Raw genomic sequence first — 16058 nt, 5'->3', positions numbered from 1 at the left:
GTAGTTGAGGCCAGGGGGAGCTGAGGGGGAGTAAACCGGATATGGACTTTGGTTTATTGGAATCTTTGGCAAACAGAAGGGGGAGGAAGGAGAGCCCACAGAGCAAAAACAGCCACTCTAGCCAGGGCCAGGCTGAGGTGACCGGGTCCTTGGTTTGGGGGAGGGGCTTGTCCTGGGGTGCACACACCCATCCCTGGGCAGCTCAGAGGGGAGGCGGCGGCGGCGTTAGAGAAAACCAGGCCTTTTCATTGACCTTTGTGTTGTCGGCCTGGGGCTACTCCGGACTATTAGGAGGGGGTGGCGCTACCTTATCTGGGTCGTGCAGGCGGGTAGTAGCCTCCCCCTAACCACCGCCCTTTCTAGGGCCCAAGAGCCCGGGTCATGTTTTCTCTCCTAGTCCCAGCATCGCGTCGTTACCTCTCTGCCCCCCCGCCCCCCAATAGGTTTGCACACTCTTAGTGCCAGAGGACACATCACCGCCCCTCACCCGTCTCTTGCCTGGGAATGAGAGACTAAAGGCGGGTGCGCCGGGAGGCGAGGGAGAGGACAAGCGGCTGGGGGCGGGGCGGCGGCTGAGGTGGGGGGCTCCACAAGGGGATGCACGCAGCTCGCGGCGCGGAGGGGGCGGCCCTGGGGAGTAGGGGCGGGAGTTCGGCCGGGGGCGGGGCCGGGGCGGGGCTGTGGGGCCGGAGAGCTGGGGGCTAGGGCCCCAGGAGCTCAGCCGGGGCACTGCGCACCTAGCCAGTCTGCCTGTCAGGCCGCCTCCTCTCCAGCCGCCCGGCTTACCGCCCTGCGGTGCACGGCTCTTCCTTATGCTGGCACCTCCGGCCCCAGAGACAGCTGTCCCCATGTCCCAGGAGGAGGCCGACCTGGCCCTGCGGTCGCCGCCGCCTTTCGCGGCCGTGGGGCCGCCCCGCCTCGGGCCCCCTCCTCGCCGGGCGCGCCGCTTCTCCGGGAAGGCTGAGCCCCGGCCGCGCTCTTCCCGTCTCAGCCGCCGCAGCTCAGTCGACTTGGGGCTGCTGAGCTCTTGGTCACAGCCAGCCTCACCGGTTCCGGAGCCCCCTGATCCTCCGGACTCCCCTAATCCCGGCCCCGCGAGGAGCCCACCGCCTAGCTCCGGAGAGCCCCCCGAGGGCACGTGGACTGGAGCCCAGGTGAAGGCTACAGACTCCGCGCTTCCGGAGCTCTCGGGATCCGCAGGGGGCCCTGGGGCCGGAGAACCGCCTAGGATCCCCGAAGCCGCGGCCCGGGAGCGGCGACGGGAGCTGGAGGAAAAAGAGGACACGGAGACCCAGGCTGTGGCAACGTCCCCGGACGGCCGATACCTCAAGTTTGACATCGAGATTGGACGTGGCTCGTTCAAGACGGTGTATCGAGGGCTGGACACTGACACCACGGTGGAGGTGGCCTGGTGTGAGCTGCAGGTGCGGCTGGGCGCCCTCTCGGTAGCATCTCGGGATGGGAAACTTTGGAGGTCTCTGTTGGGAGACCCAGGGGGCAGGAGCAAGGGAGGGATGTATTTTTCCTGTCAAATGTCCAAACACTCCTGCCCGCCTTGCTGTGATGATCCATTAACCTGGCTGATTCTGGGCTACAGAAGGAGAAACTGAGGCAGGTGGTGTATGGTGGTTCCCCTTTGGTTTTGGACATTCTTACTTTAAAACTGAGAAGTGGAAAATAGGATGGGAAGTTGGGTAGACAGCCAGTTCAGATCTGAGGGGTGGCTGACCTCACCACTTTCCTGCACTGGTTACCCACTCTCTCTTACCCACTCTCTCTTCCTCTCCCATTCCCCTAAGTCCTCAGTGTGACCCTCGTCCTCCTGCTCCCTCACCCTGGATCTTTGCAGATCAGGAGGCTGAGATGATGGAGGCAAGGAAATAGGGCAGGGTCCTTGCTACTTCCAGAAGATTTCAGGCTGTTGTGACAAGATGGGGTCCTCCCAGATCCCTTCTGGAGCAGTCACACTTCTGGACTTCTCCACAGCTGGGGAAGAGGGAGACAGGGAGCTTCAGCCCTGGCCTGAGTCCAGTCCTGCTCCTCATCTCACTGCCTACCTGGGCCTTCCCTTCCAGGACCTAAAGGCACTGAGCCCTGTGGGCTTCAGGGGGATGTTGGTTCACGGGACCCTTCTCCCACCGTGGAGAACCCAGTTAGGTCTGGGCCAGCAGCTTCAGATTCAGGCTAGGGGATGGAGCCTGGGGGAAGGGTCCTCCCCTCCAGCCCTGGCACTGGGCTTGCCCCTTGCTCTTGCCAGTGCCACACCCCAGGCTCTAGGCCAGGCAAGGAAAGGCGGCCAAACTGGAGGGGTTGGGGGAGTGGGAGATGAGAGCGGGGCGGGACAGCCATGGGGCAGGGGGCAGTATCCTGGCGCCTAGTCCTGGATCATCTCTCACCTCCCGCTGCAGCCCTCCCGCGTCCTGTCTGGATCTAGCAGTTCCGAGTTTCTGGGGCCAAGTCTCTTACCGGCCCCAATTCCCTGCCTGCTGTCTGCCTGCTGCCTGCCTGCCTGCCGGTTGCCAGCCCCCGGGCGCCTCCTCCCGCCCCATGGCCGGCCCGGGCAGCCACAAAGGCACTATTGAGCTCAGGGCTCCCGAACCGGCCTGCATAAAGGCGCTTGTGTCTTGTTGGGGGTCCAGGGGGCGGCCCCAGGCCCAGGATGGGCGTGTCTTTGGAGCAGCCTGAGTCGGCGGGCGGGAATTCGGGGTCTACAGACGGTTGGGCGAGTGATCCCATTGACGCAGCGTCATCTGTAGTCTCTCCCCCAGCCAGCCCCATGTGTCCCATGCCCCTCTCCGTGTGGGTCCTGGGCCTGAGGTGACCGTGACCCCCATCCCCTACCCCACAGACTCGGAAACTGTCTCGAGCCGAGCGGCAGCGATTCTCAGAGGAGGTGGAAATGCTCAAGGGGCTGCAGCACCCCAACATAGTCCGCTTCTATGACTCGTGGAAATCGGTGTTGAGGGGCCAGGTTTGCATCGTGCTGGTCACTGAACTCATGACCTCGGGCACGCTCAAGACGTGAGCTCCTACCTGGCAGAGGTGGTGGGTTGGTGGGAGGGCTGGCGATGGGAGGTCCCCACTGCTTCTGGAACTTCTCCCAGGTTTTTCAGACTCTTCGTCCAGGTCCAAAACCAGGCTCACTATCCCCCCCTTCCCCGCCCTCCCCCCCCCCCCCCCCCGTGTCCCTGCCTTGGTGAATGACAAGGTCCACCCAGCACTGCAGCCAAAACTTGGGCGTCTCTCTAAGATGCCTCCTGTCTCTCCACTCTGTGCATGGCCCTTGCCCCATCAGTCTCTCTTCAAGTTGCTCCTTATATCTCCCCACTCTGGCTTTCACTGCCCCATCCACGCCCCCACCTTGCTGCCATCTCACTGGTCTGAAGCCCTGTAGCCCCCCCGCTAAAGGGCCTTCCCTCTCTGCCGTTTTCTTCTCCAAGCTATCTCATCTTTCTGCAGCCTGGGGGAATCTCTAGCCACGCAAATCTGACCTTATCACTTCCCTCCTTAAAACCCCTTCAAGGTTTCCCACTGCCTCCCGGATAAAGTCCACACTTGCTGACCTGCTCACAAAGTCCTTACGATCCAGCCTCATCTTCAACCTAAATCCCAGACAAACAGATTTCCCAGCACCTCCTCCCACCCTGCCCTGCCACTTGCTGTCTCTGTGCCTTCAAGCACGGTATCTCCTCTGCCTGGAAAGTCTTCATCCCTTCCCCTTTTCACCCTGCAACTCCTACTCATCCTTCAAGACGCAACACAAAAGTTATTTCCTCTGTGAAGCCCTCCCCCACGCCCCGGGCAATTAGTCATCCCTTCCGGCGCTCCCACAGCACCTTGGCTGCGGCTCTATCTGCGAATTTACCGCCTGACCTGTTTTGTAACCTTGTGTCTATCTACTACATCCCCGACTCAGTTTCTCCGTGGAGCCGGGCGCAGACCAAGGCTAGGAGAATGACCGCAGAGGATGCGCAGGCGGCGGTGCGGGTGGCGAGGGGGAACTTTTCAGTGGAGACCCCCTCCCCTGCCTACGTGTCCCCGCCGTGACCCCGGGCTATGCGACCTCCCCCAGGTACCTGAGGCGGTTCCGCGAGATGAAGCCGCGAGTCCTTCAGCGCTGGAGCCGCCAAATCCTGCGAGGGCTTCATTTCCTACACTCTCGAGTACCCCCCATCCTGCACCGGGATCTCAAGTGCGACAATGTCTTTATCACGGGCCCTACAGGCTCCGTCAAGATCGGGGACCTGGGCTTAGCCACGCTCAAGCGTGCTTCCTTTGCCAAGAGCGTCATCGGTGCGTCTCTCTAGGAGGGTCCTTGCCATTCCTACCTCCCCTACGTCAGAAGAGAGCCTGGGGGGCCCCCTCCCCCCAGGAGGGTCCTTCGAGATCCACAGGGTTAGAAGACCACGGGGGAGATGGGGAGACCTATGGCATCCGCTCTCCCCTGTGCCCCCCCACCCCCCACGCACACACGGTGGGGAAGGGTCGGTCACTTGCACTCCAGAACTCGTGGGGTTGCCCCCAGGCTACCTAGCCCATGGTACACCCAAGGGGAGGGACGAAGCCAGAAGAGAGGTTGTGCAGCCTGATGCCTGCTGTGGATCCTACAGGGACTCCGGAGTTCATGGCCCCGGAGATGTACGAGGAAAAGTACGATGAGGCCGTGGACGTGTACGCGTTTGGCATGTGCATGCTGGAGATGGCTACCTCGGAGTATCCTTACTCCGAGTGCCAGAATGCCGCGCAAATCTACCGCAAGGTCACTTCGGTGAGAGGGGGCGGGGAAGAGAGGGAATTCCAGGTCCCCTCCCATTTTCCTGTCCCAACCAGCCTACAGTCGAAGCCCCTTCCCTTATGAAAACTAGCTAGACACAAAGACGCCCCGGGGAGCACTGAAGGATATTGGATGCACACATGTCCCCCTTCAGTACAAGCTAGTTGGAATAATGATGTCTGTAGCGCTCCCTAGAGTTTACAAACGATTTCACATCTAATCTCTCATCCGATCCTTCCAGCCGCCCCGCGGGGTGAGCAGGGCCAAAGACTGGTTCAGCGGGAGACTTGTTCAAGGTCACGCTGTTGATACGTGGGGGGGGCGGGGCTGGGATTTGAAACCAAATCTGCTAAGCAGCAGTCGCAGTGCTTTTGTGACTGCACGCGCCGCTGCCTCGAGTTGGGGGAGGGGTGTCAAGCAGAGAGCTAGGGCGCTGAGGGCCTCCTGCAACCTCCTCCCCCAGGGCACAAAGCCGAACAGCTTCTACAAGGTGAAGATGCCTGAAGTGAAAGAGATCATTGAAGGCTGCATCCGCACGGATAAGAACGAGAGGTGGGGTACAGGGGGCAGATTGTGGGTGGATTGTTGGGGCAGGAGGCGGCGGCAGCGGCCGGCTCACCGCGGCGGCTCCGCCCTCAGGTTCACCATCCAGGACCTTCTGGCTCACGCCTTCTTCCGCGAGGAGCGCGGCGTGCACGTGGAGCTGGCGGAGGAGGACGATGGTGAGAAGCCGGGCCTCAAGCTCTGGCTGCGCATGGAGGATGCGCGCCGTGGGGGGCGCCCACGGGACAACCAGGCCATCGAGTTCCTGTTCCAACTGGGCCGGGACGCGGCCGAGGAGGTGGCCCAGGAGATGGTGAGGGAGGCCGGACTGCCCTGAGGCTGGGCACGTGAAGGGGGTGTGGGTGTCGACCGGAGGCGCCAGTACCACGCAGGTGCGGCGCCGGGGTGGTGGGAGACTTCAACCCACCCCTCTTGGCATCTCCTCCAACTGTCTCCTTGTGCCTTCCGCCTTAACGCACCCGCAGGCACACGCAGTGTTCCCAACACCTCGAAGTTTCGTTTTCCAAAACAAGCCCTGGGTCCTCCGACCTCCCTCTTTGCATTCTACTAATCCGATTTTCCTGGAATGCCCTTCTCTCCAATTTATTTTTCTCGTTTTCATCCCCCCCCCCTTTATCTTTTTCTCTTTCCTCCTCTATGCTCACCACCATCAATTTCAGAAAGCCTATCCCTTCTACAGTCAACATTAAATGCTGCTTTCCACTTCAGCAGCTCCTCCATTACACGACCCACCACCATCAATCTTATTTTATACCAGGCAGGAAACATTGCTGTCTTTCTCCTCTACTAGACTATCAACTCCTTGAAGGCACAGATTGTGCTTTATTGATTTTTCTATCCCTGGCAGTGCTTGGCACATAGTAAGAGCTCATTAGTAGCCCACACCTGTACATGGCCTGGAGCACTTTCACATGCATTTGATGGTTATTACCAAGTCTGTATGAAATGATTTTATCCTGATTAATTGATGAGAAAATGAAAACTCAGAGAGGTTGTCCAAGGTCCCAAGCAAGTAAGTGGCAGAGCTGGATTTAAACTCAGGTCATTCAGATTTTGTCAGATCACCCTGCCCTATCTCCTTTACATGCCCAGCAAAGTTTGTCCTTAAAATGACTAAGGAAATGATGAACAGAAGCTGGCAGACCAGGAGACGCTTACATGGGAGGTAGAAAACGTAGGGGCAGAAGCTTGGGGGCCGGTTTAGGAAAGCCTGAGCAGGAAGAGAGAGAGTATGAGATTCTCCATAGAAAAATGGCAGCTGAAGGATGGGGATCATCTGTGGTAGGTGTAGGTCAAGGTGTTCGAAATTTGGCATAAAAGCAGGTCTCCATTGCACAGCCAAATCCTGACCTGAGATCAAATCTTGATCCATTACTTACAGGGATTCTTGACCTTGACACTACTGACATCTTTGTTTGGGGGACTGTTCTGTGCATTGTAGGATGTTGAGAAGAATCTCTGGCTTCTCATTAGATGCCAGTAGTACCTACCCACCAGTTGTGACAACTAAAAATGTCTCCAGATATTGCCAAATGTCCCTCCCCTCCTCCTTGAGAGCAACTGACTTACCTATAACCATGAACTGGTCACTTACTTTACTTATTCCTAAAATGGGGCTGATAAGACCTACCTTAGACGGTTGTTGGGAGGACTTGATGATAATATAAAGAGTTGCCAGTTAATGGACACAGTAACAATAACATTTGCTCCATGTGCCTCATATTTTCCAGTGGAAAGCTGGGAATTGCACCCCTGCTCTCTACATTTCTCTCGGGTGCTAATTCTGGGTTATGTCCCAACTGGATCTTTATGGTTCTTTCTAGCTCTGCCCTTCTCATGCCCCAGCTACACTGTCCTTCCTGTTCCTTGAACATGTCAAGCTCCTTCCTGCCCCACGCCTTTGGCACCTGCCTGGCCCTCTGCCTGGAGCATCCTCCTCTGATCTTCAGGGGGCTGGCTGGCTCCTTGGCACACAGGTTTCAGCTCAAGTGTCAGAGAGAGGCCTTTCCCACCCACCTGAGCTAATGTTGGGCCCCCACCCCAATCACTCTAATGCCTGGGCCTGGTTTGCTGCATAGCACTTGTCACCATTTGAAATTGTATGTATACATACACACACATATATCTACCTATATAAATTTTTTATCTTTCTATTTATAATAAATACCAAAATTCTATCTATCTATCTATCTATCTATCTATCTATTCATCTATCTATCCATCCATCCATCCATCCATCCATCCATCCATCCATCTATGGTTGTTCGTTCGTTTGTGAGTCTCCCGTCACTAGAATGTGAGGCCCATGGGAGCAGGGTAGTGGGCTGTCTCCTTCATTACTGCATTTTTAGCTCTTAGGAGGAGCATAATTGGTAAATCTTGGTTCCCTTTCTCCCATATCTTGGAGGCCCGAAGATGGATCTTTGAGGGGGGTCCTCACCTCAAACTGTGTTCCTCACCCTCCCAACTCCAGGTGGCCCTGGGTTTAGTCTGTGAAGCCGATTACCAGCCAGTGGCTCGTGCAGTGCGTGAACGGGTTGCTGCCATCCAGCGAAAGCGTGAGAAGCTGCGCAAAGCTAGGGAGTTGGAGGCCCTCCCTCCTGTGCCAGGACCCCCACCAGCAACTGTCCCCATGACTCCTGGGCCTCCCAGTGTCTTCCCCACTGAGCCTGAGGAGCCAGAGGCAGACCAGCACCAGCCCTTCCTCTTCCGCCATGCCAGCTACTCATCTACCACCTGTAAGTCACCCCTGACCTTGTGACCTAGGTCCCAGAACCCTTGGCCTCTGCCCCCAACCCAGAAGTTCAACCCAGCAGCACTGTCACTCACCCTGCCTTCCCCATCTAGTGATGAAGTTCTTTCTGGGAAGGATCTCTCCTACAGCCCCAGGCCCCTCCTTGCTCAGGCAGCCCCCATCCTCTGCCACCACTCCCCTTTATATCCCCTTTTTTGATCCCCTCCCTCCCCCCACCAGCGGATTGCGAGACTGATGGCTACCTCAGCTCCTCCGGCTTCCTGGATGCCTCAGACCCCGCCCTTCAGCCCCCTAGGGGGGTACCATCCAGCCCCGCTGAGTCCCATCTCCGCCTGCCCTCGGTGAGAGGGGGTCACATGGGGGGCTACCAGCCATTCCAAGCCTATGACCTATCTCCCTCCTTGTGAAACCCAGCCCTGTGACCCGGCCCCATGTCCCTGGAAATCCACCACTCTTGTCCTCATATTCCTTAATTCCCTCTGCTTAGTACCCTAGCATCCTTGACACCATCTCCCTAGATCCCAGAAATTATCTTCCCCTGACCTCATGAACCCATATCCTATTTCAGGCTTTTGCCCTATCCATTGCACGGTCTGGCCCTGGCAGCGAGTTTTCTCCTAGAGACAGGTAAGTTCTGGTATGAATTAGGGTGCTAGGGTGAGACATATGAAGCTCTCGGGTCCCAGTGTCTACTCTGACACTCATATCTCCTTTCCCTTTTCCAGCTATGCCTCAGATGCAGCATCAGGCCTTTGCGACGTGGGAGAAGGGATGGGACGCATGAGGAGACCACCAGGGAGAAATCTCCGGCGCAGACCTCGATCTCGGCTGCGGGTCACTAGTGTAAGGAAGGGGCATAAGAGATGGCTAGTAACAGGACTAGGAGTGAACTGCCAGGGGGATAGGGGAAATCAGCCAGAAAAGGGGAGTAGCAGTGTGTGACTGGTACTTAAGAGGCAGCTGGTCTAGTAATACTGGACTTTGGGGGAAGAGTCTGCTTCTCTCCAACTCCAGTCTGGCACTGTCACTTGGTTGGAGTGGGGTGGGGACACGTTATGAGGACAGAGAGCTTGACCTCCTCCCCTCTGCTGACTTTGAATCTGAAGGTCTCAGACCAGAATGACAGAGTGGTTGAGTGCCAGCTACAGACGCACAACAGCAAGATGGTGACCTTCCGATTTGATCTGGATGGGGACAGCCCAGAAGAGATTGCAGCTGCCATGGTGAGAGGGAGAGAGATGAGGAAAGAATCTTTGGGTCCTGGACAAGAGCTTCCCCCTTTACATCTCCTGGTGCTGAACTCCCCCTCTGCCACATCCAACAGTAAGGGTTTTTAAAGCAAAGTGACACTGAAGACATCTCTGCACTTGTTTTGGGGGAGATTTCTGTTTATCCAGTGAGGTTTGGATCATCAGCTGGAGCAATTTGAGACTAATGTAGGGTATACGCAAGTGCTACAGTGAGGAGCATGCTAGACACGTGATAGTGTTGCTGTAAGTAAAGGATGGGCTGGCGGCAGCAAGTGGAAGAAGTAGGACTTATCAAGGTCTTGACAGATGGGTAAGAATGGCAGTGAGGAGTGGAAAGAGCATGTCTCGTGGAGGTAGAGCATAAGCAAAGGCATGGAAGTAGGGAGTGATTTGGAATATGGGATTGGGTGGGCTTTATAAGGAAACCACTGTCATTGGAATTAAGGGTTCATATAGGAGAATTGTGGAAGCAAGGTTGGGCATGTAAAGTAGGCCTGGATTATAGACGGTCTTAAGAGTTAGAGTGTAACATGGTGAGAATAGGTTTGAAGAAGACCATTCTGCCATGGAAGGTGGGAGGGGGTTAGGGGTAGGGAATCCAGTTGGCAGGTGGATACAAGAAGCCAGATGTGGACTGGACAGAATGGATTATGGGGGAAGGGAGAAAGAAAAGGGGTGAATCTAAGGGTTGTTTCAGGAAAATAAATTACTCTATAATCCAGTAATTTATTGACATAGTAAAGGCTTAAATATTTGCTGAGTTGATATGATAGGGAGTTAAGAAGAGGGGATGTCAAGGGCGATTTGTAGCTTGGAGGAACTAATGGGAGTAGACCATCAAAGGAGAGAGGAAGTTGGAAATGAAAGTAGGTTTTTTTAGGGGTCATGATGAGCTTGAATGACACAGGAACAGGCAAGATAAGATCGTCCATAGGAGCAGCATATGGGTCAGGCAGGGCTAGAGAGAGAGGTGGATTTAGGAATCGTCCATATAGAATTGAGTGAAGGGAGATGGGCCTGAAAAGCCAGAGGCATAGAGGGCCTGAGAATGTGTCTTAGTGGATACCCCCAGTTCTGGAATGGGAGTGAGGGAGATAGGTCATCGAAGGACACAGAGATGGAGCCAGAGAAGTAGGAGGAGCCCTGGAAGTTGTTAGTAAAAATCGAGTGAGGAGAGTTTCAAGGAGGTGGCATAGGGTGAAGCCTAAAGCAAGACCACACTGGCTTTTGTCAGGAGAAGGTCTTTGTGGGAGACCAGTTTCAGTGGAGTGGGGGTGGTGGATGCCAGTCCCTCTGGGGTGAAGGAGGGAAGGGAATGGGAGAAACATCAGCCTTCAGGAACTCTCTCTAAAGCCTCTCCATCATGCCATTCACCCTGTGTCCAGGATAAAGACAAAATATCACTTGGCATGCAGGTTTATCATCTTCTGTCAAGCCACATGACCCTTCAAGAATCTTTTCTCCAGACACGCTAGTTTCTGAATGGTCCTCCAAAGAGGCTGGGCCCCTTTCCACTTCTGCCTCCATCTGCTCAGGGGTCTCTCGTCCAGAGTACCTTCTCTACTGGGCTTTCAAGCCCACTCAGATCCCACACAGCCAAACTGACCCCGCCTCCTGAACCCAGGATCTATTGCCCTCTTTTCTGTCCTTACCAGTCTACCCTCCACTCCTCTGCAGCACAATTCTCCTGAGACTTAGAGCTGATCTTGTTGCTTTTTACCCCAAAATCTTTAGTGGCTACCTGTGGTTACAGAGTGAGGTCCAAATTCTGAGGCATGGCTTTTAAAATTCACAGCACTCTCAGCTACACTCCAGTCTTCCCTATTTTGTGAATGTGCCATGCCTTTTCATGACTCAGAGCTATTACTCATGCTGTGCTCTCTGCGTAGACTGCCCTTCTCTTCCTGATGAACAAGGTGGAACAGAGCAAAGGGGAGGCTTTCATGTTAAAACTTGAGTTCAAATTTTGGCTCTTTTATTCACTATTTTGGTTAACATGGGCAAATTTAACCTCTCTGAACCTCAGTTGCTTATCAGTAAAATGGAGGTTATAATATTTATTTTGCAAAGATGTTCTGATATAACAAATAATTTGAGAGGTGATAGAATATGTATGAGAAGTGAAATGATATCATATGATACAATGTATGAGAAGTGTCTGCACGTGGTAGGCCCTCATTTTGAAGGGTTGCTTTTCTTACTCATCCTTCAAGGCTCAGCTCTGTGCCATCCCAGCTTCCTCCTGTCCCCTAGGGTAGTATGACCTGCTCTCTCTTTGGAACAGCATTTTTAAAAATTGTGGTAAAAAACACGTAACATAAAATTTGCCATCTTAATAACCATCTTTAAGTGTACAGTTCATTTGTGTTAAGTATGCTCACATTGTTGTGAAACACATCTCCAGAACTTTTTCATCTTGCACAACATCTGAAACTCTATACCATTAAACAACAACTCTTCCTTTCCCGTTCCTGGAATAGCATTTTTATCCATACCTCGATCATAAATGCCTTACCTACCATGGGCTGACTTGCAGTAGATTGAGTTATGTATATATTATGTGTCTCTTCCACTAGATTTCGGGCTTTCAGGACCAGGACCTTGTTTTATCCTTCCCTGTATTCCTCACAGTACTTAGCACAGTGCCTGGTACATAGTATCTACTCAACAAGTGTGGAATCGAGTGTTACATTTACCATTAATTACCTTAATTTTACTTAACTTTGTGGGTATGTGGGCCTGTGCAATATACTTTATAAGCCCTATGAGAGCAGGAATTGTGTCCAAAAGCACGTGAGGCAACAGTGGAAAGAACTCAGCCCCTGGCTTTAGATAGAGCTGGGTGCAAATCCTGTGATCTTGGGCAGACTGAACTTAACCTCTTTGAGCACTGGTTATCTTAACTCTAAAATGGGGATGTTACTGATGTTAATACAGACCCCAGAAAGCTGTTGGTGTTAAATGTGATAAGATATGTAAAGCATCTGCTGTCTACGTGCATCCTATGAATGTCGGCTTCTTTCCTCCAAGCTGTATTTCTTTACACCACACAGTACCTGGCACACAATGGATACTTACTAAATACCTGTTTTAGCCTAGTGGTTGGCAGAAGCAGTGGGGTGAAGAGGTGGTTTTTAAAGATCTGGCAGGGGGAGAAGGATGAATGGGGTAACTGAACCCTCCCTCTCCTCGCTGCTGACCCTTGCCAGGTGTATAACGAGTTCATTCTGCCCTCGGAGCGAGCCGGATTCCTGAGCCGGATTCGAGAGATTATCCAGAGAGTGGAGACCCTGCTAAAGAGAGATACTGGCCCTGTGGAGGCAGCTGAAGACCCCCTGGGCCCCCAGGTCAGAACCCTCTGGGTACCTCAAGGGGGATCATACTCTGCTCCAGGTTTCATTACTCTCTGCCTTCACCATTCCCTTTGGATCTAACTGTTTTTCATCTCTGGGAACCTAAAACAGTGGCTTTTTACTCCATTTGATAATCTGATGAAAGTCCTGGACCCTTCTTCTGGAAAAATGTGTTTGATGCATACTTTTCTTTTAACTCATTATTTTAAAAAAATTTAAGACTTACAGAGACAACTTACAAGAATTGTACAGATCTTCTTTGTGTGGATTTGCCAGTTGTTTGCAGCATTAGCTTTATCATTCTCTCTTCTTCTCTCCTCTCTCTCTGCACATATTTTTTTCTGAACCACTTGAGTAAGTTGCAGACATTATGCCCCTTTACTGCTAAATATTTCAGCACGTATGCTTTTGAATCCCTCGAAACTCATCTATGGACTCCTGGAGGTTCATGAGTCCTAGCTTAAGAACCCCAGTCTGAACTTTTCATCTAAGACGCAGATCCTCCCCACTGTGACTCCCCTTTTCTCTTCCTCAGGAGGAACCAGCACCAATGCCTGTCCTCTCGGGCCCCCTCCCAGAATCATCCAGTGGTATGTACTGAGTTCTGTCCCTACTCATCCCAACCCTTGGGGCTGTACCTGGGAAGGGCATAGGGAATGGAAGACTGGAATCTCAACACACCCTCCTCCCCAGCAGAGGTCCAGAGCAACACCTCCCAGGAGCAGAGGAGCTGGGCAGCCTTCTCCACGTCCCCATCTTCTCCTGGAACCCCCTTGTCTCCTGGAGACCCATTTTCTCCTGGAACCCCTGTTTTCCCAAGTCCCATCTTCCCCATCTCTTCTCCCCCATGTCATCCAAGCCCCTCTTCATTCTCCCCAGTTTCTTCCCAGATCTTTTCAAATCTCTCCCCTTACTCCCCCAGCTCTCCACTTCCATTCTCCCCCAGTGCCTCCCAGTTTCCCATCCCATCCTCTCAGTTTCCGCTGAGTTCTCTCCTCCCCAGTTCTCCACCTACCTTCTCTTCCAGTTGTTCCCAGGTCACTCTTACTTCTTCCTTTCCTCCATGCCCTTCTACTTCTCCCCTCCCCTCCACCCCAGCAGCCCCCCTCCTCTCTCTGGCTAGTGCCTTCTCACTGGCTGTGATGACTGTGGCCCAGTCCCTGCTATCCCCCTCTCCTGGGCTCCTTTCCCAGTCTCCTCCAGCCCCTCCTGGTCCCCTACCTAGCCTGCCCCCTCTATCTCCCCCTCCTCTTGCTCCTTGCGGCCAGGAGAGGGCTTCACCCCTGACAGCTGAGGTGGAGAGTGAGGTGAGTAGGAAACCAAGAGGGATGATTAGGGGGTTCCATTCTGGACCATTCATCTACTCATGGACCCACACTTTGTAGGCCTCCCCAAATCCTGCTCAGCCACTCCTGGGTGAAGCTAGACTGGCGCCCATCTCTGAAGGTGAGGCCTCTGACCACTGACTTTCCCCAGCCCATTATCCTCAGTCCACTTTGTCCTGCCACTAATTTCTCTTCCTCCTTCCTCCATGTCTCTCTACAGAGGGAAAGCCCCAGCTTGTTGGGCGTTTCCAAGTGACTTCATCCAAGGAACCAGCTGAGCCTCTTCCCCTGCCAACAACATCCCCAACTCTCTCTGATATCCTGAAGCCTCCTACCCCTCAGATGACCTCGGAGAGCTCAGACACAGAGGACAGTGCTGGAGGCGGGCCAGAGGCCAGGGAGGCTCTGGCTGAGAGTGACCGTGCAGCTGAGGGCCTGGGGGCTGGAGTTGAGGAAGGGGACGATGGGAAGGACCCCCAAGTGGGGGGCAGCCCCCCACCCCTGAGCCATCCCAGCCCGGTGTGGATGAACTACTCCTACAGCAGCCTGTGTCTAAGCAGTGAGGACTCAGAGAGCAGTGGCGAGGATGAGGAATTCTGGGCTGAGCTGCAGAGTCTTCGGCAGAAGTGAGTCTGGGGAGGATGTTGGACACAAGGTGGACTTGGGAGAGCCAAGTGTGTGACTAGCCCTCTCATGCTCCTGGTGTGTCCTCAGGCACTTGTCAGAGGTGGAGACACTACAGACACTACAGAAAAAGGAAATTGAGGACTTGTACAGCCGGCTAGGGAAGCAGCCCCCGCCGGGTATCGTGGCACCGGCTGCTATGCTGTCCAGCCGCCAGCGCCGCCTTTCCAAGGGCAGCTTCCCCACCTCCCGCCGCAACAGCCTGCAGCGTTCTGAGCCCCCAGGCCTTGGTGAGACGGCAGTCACCCAGCTCCCATGTTTCCCGAGTCCCCTTCCCTAGTGATCTGGCTTTCTTCCAGGCCCTGGGGGTCTGCCCCTCGGTTTGGGGGGACTAGCCCCCCTCTCCCCCAGCCCCTTCCCTCTCTCAGTGCTCTCCCTCCCCATCCTGCACCCAGGCATCATGCGAAGGAACTCCCTGAGTGGCAGCAGCACCGGCTCCCAGGAGCAGCGGGCAAGCAAGGGGGTGACATTCGCCGGGGATGTTGGCAGGATGGTGAGGGCGGGCCCAAGGGAGGGAGAGCCCAGGGAATAGTAACTGGCTGCAGCTTCACCCTCCTCCTACCCTGGATGTTTCTTCAGTGCTTTTTCTTTTCCCTCCAGTGAATTCGGAACAGAAGCCATATGTCTCCCCCACACCAGGGCCCACCATGGAGCTTGTGCTCTCAGAATCTGCTGATCAACACAACTCTGCAAGGAAGACCTTAGCCCTGAGGGAATAGAAGGCCAGAGGAGCACGGAGAGTGCTGCTCCATTACAGGGAAGAGCCAAACATGTGGGAACTATTTGCTCTGTGTAGGTGTCAATTCTGCAGCCTACCATCCTCACCCCTGCCACCTCTCCAGCCAAGTCAACCACTAAGCAATCCCACCCAAGCCCAGAGGCTTCCAGAGGGCACACTCCCAGCTGGGCAAGTGAAGAGGGTGTTCTCACACCAGAATTAGCAGCAGCCAATAAATATGTTGGAAACTAGGACTCTGTGAATTTGTATCTGTTTGGGCCTGAAGAACTCGGGGCAAAACTTTGTGGGGTGAGGGAGGGGAGGATTTAGAAGGGACTCTCCTCTCACAATGGCAGGCAGGGGTGGAAGCTGCCCAGACTTCGGGCATCCTGCCAGGAGTTCATGAGGAAACTGCAAGGTTAATGATCCACTTGACCAATCTAAGATCCCATCCAGACCCCACCTTTGGCCTACACAAGCAGGCCCCTGTGGAAGTTAAAAAAAGCTGCTTGTCTCTCACCCTTCATCTACCTCTTTCTCTAGGGATGGGAAAAGGTAGTAAAGTTGGAGTAGTGTGTTGTTCTTGAGAGTAGAGGACAGAAGAATGACCTTCCTTCCCTCAAGACATGGTTCAG

The 16058-nt window shown here is 54.3% G+C and overlaps 1 protein-coding gene across 4 annotated transcripts; it reads left to right on the top strand.

Moving 5' to 3' along the window:
* Nucleotides 1–675: 675 nt before the first annotated feature.
* On the top strand, nucleotides 676–15674 carry WNK4 (WNK lysine deficient protein kinase 4). Of its 4 annotated transcripts, none has more exons than XM_070561885.1 (19): nucleotides 676–1424; nucleotides 2849–3021; nucleotides 4073–4293; nucleotides 4611–4768; nucleotides 5238–5326; nucleotides 5414–5630; nucleotides 7812–8076; nucleotides 8313–8434; nucleotides 8662–8720; nucleotides 8819–8936; nucleotides 9200–9316; nucleotides 12553–12690; nucleotides 13232–13286; nucleotides 13393–14003; nucleotides 14082–14142; nucleotides 14242–14647; nucleotides 14736–14935; nucleotides 15101–15198; nucleotides 15306–15674. In XM_070561885.1, the coding sequence occupies exons 1-19, from the start codon at nucleotides 813–815 to the stop codon at nucleotides 15306–15308; spliced, it is 3723 nt and encodes a 1240-aa protein (XP_070417986.1). In that variant the 5' UTR covers nucleotides 676–812; the 3' UTR covers nucleotides 15309–15674. The 4 variants fall into 4 exon arrangements, with proteins under 4 accessions (XP_070417986.1, XP_008517396.2, XP_008517397.2 ...); XM_008519175.2 differs by having other exon boundaries at nucleotides 683–1424; nucleotides 13390–14003; XM_008519174.2 differs by lacking the exon at nucleotides 15101–15198 and having other exon boundaries at nucleotides 681–1424.
* The last annotated feature ends 384 nt before the right edge of the window (nucleotides 15675–16058 follow it).

Source organism: Equus przewalskii, chromosome 10 (genome assembly GCF_037783145.1).
Source record: "Equus przewalskii isolate Varuska chromosome 10, EquPr2, whole genome shotgun sequence".
Classification (NCBI taxonomy): Eukaryota; Metazoa; Chordata; class Mammalia; order Perissodactyla; family Equidae; genus Equus; species Equus przewalskii.
This window is presented reverse-complemented; position numbering and strand designations above follow the sequence as displayed.

Coding starts and splice junctions, on each gene's coding strand:
- WNK4 (XM_008519173.2), top strand. CDS start 813: ATGCTGGCACCTCCGGCCCCAGAGACAGCTGTCCCCATGTCCCAGGAG. Junction 5,631..7,811: donor AGGAGGTGGCCCAGGAGATG/GTGAGGGAGGCC, acceptor TCCCAACTCCAG/GTGGCCCTGGGTTTAGTCTG. Junction 13,287..13,389: donor CCTCCCAGAATCATCCAGTG/GTATGTACTGAG, acceptor CCTCCTCCCCAG/CAGAGGTCCAGAGCAACACC.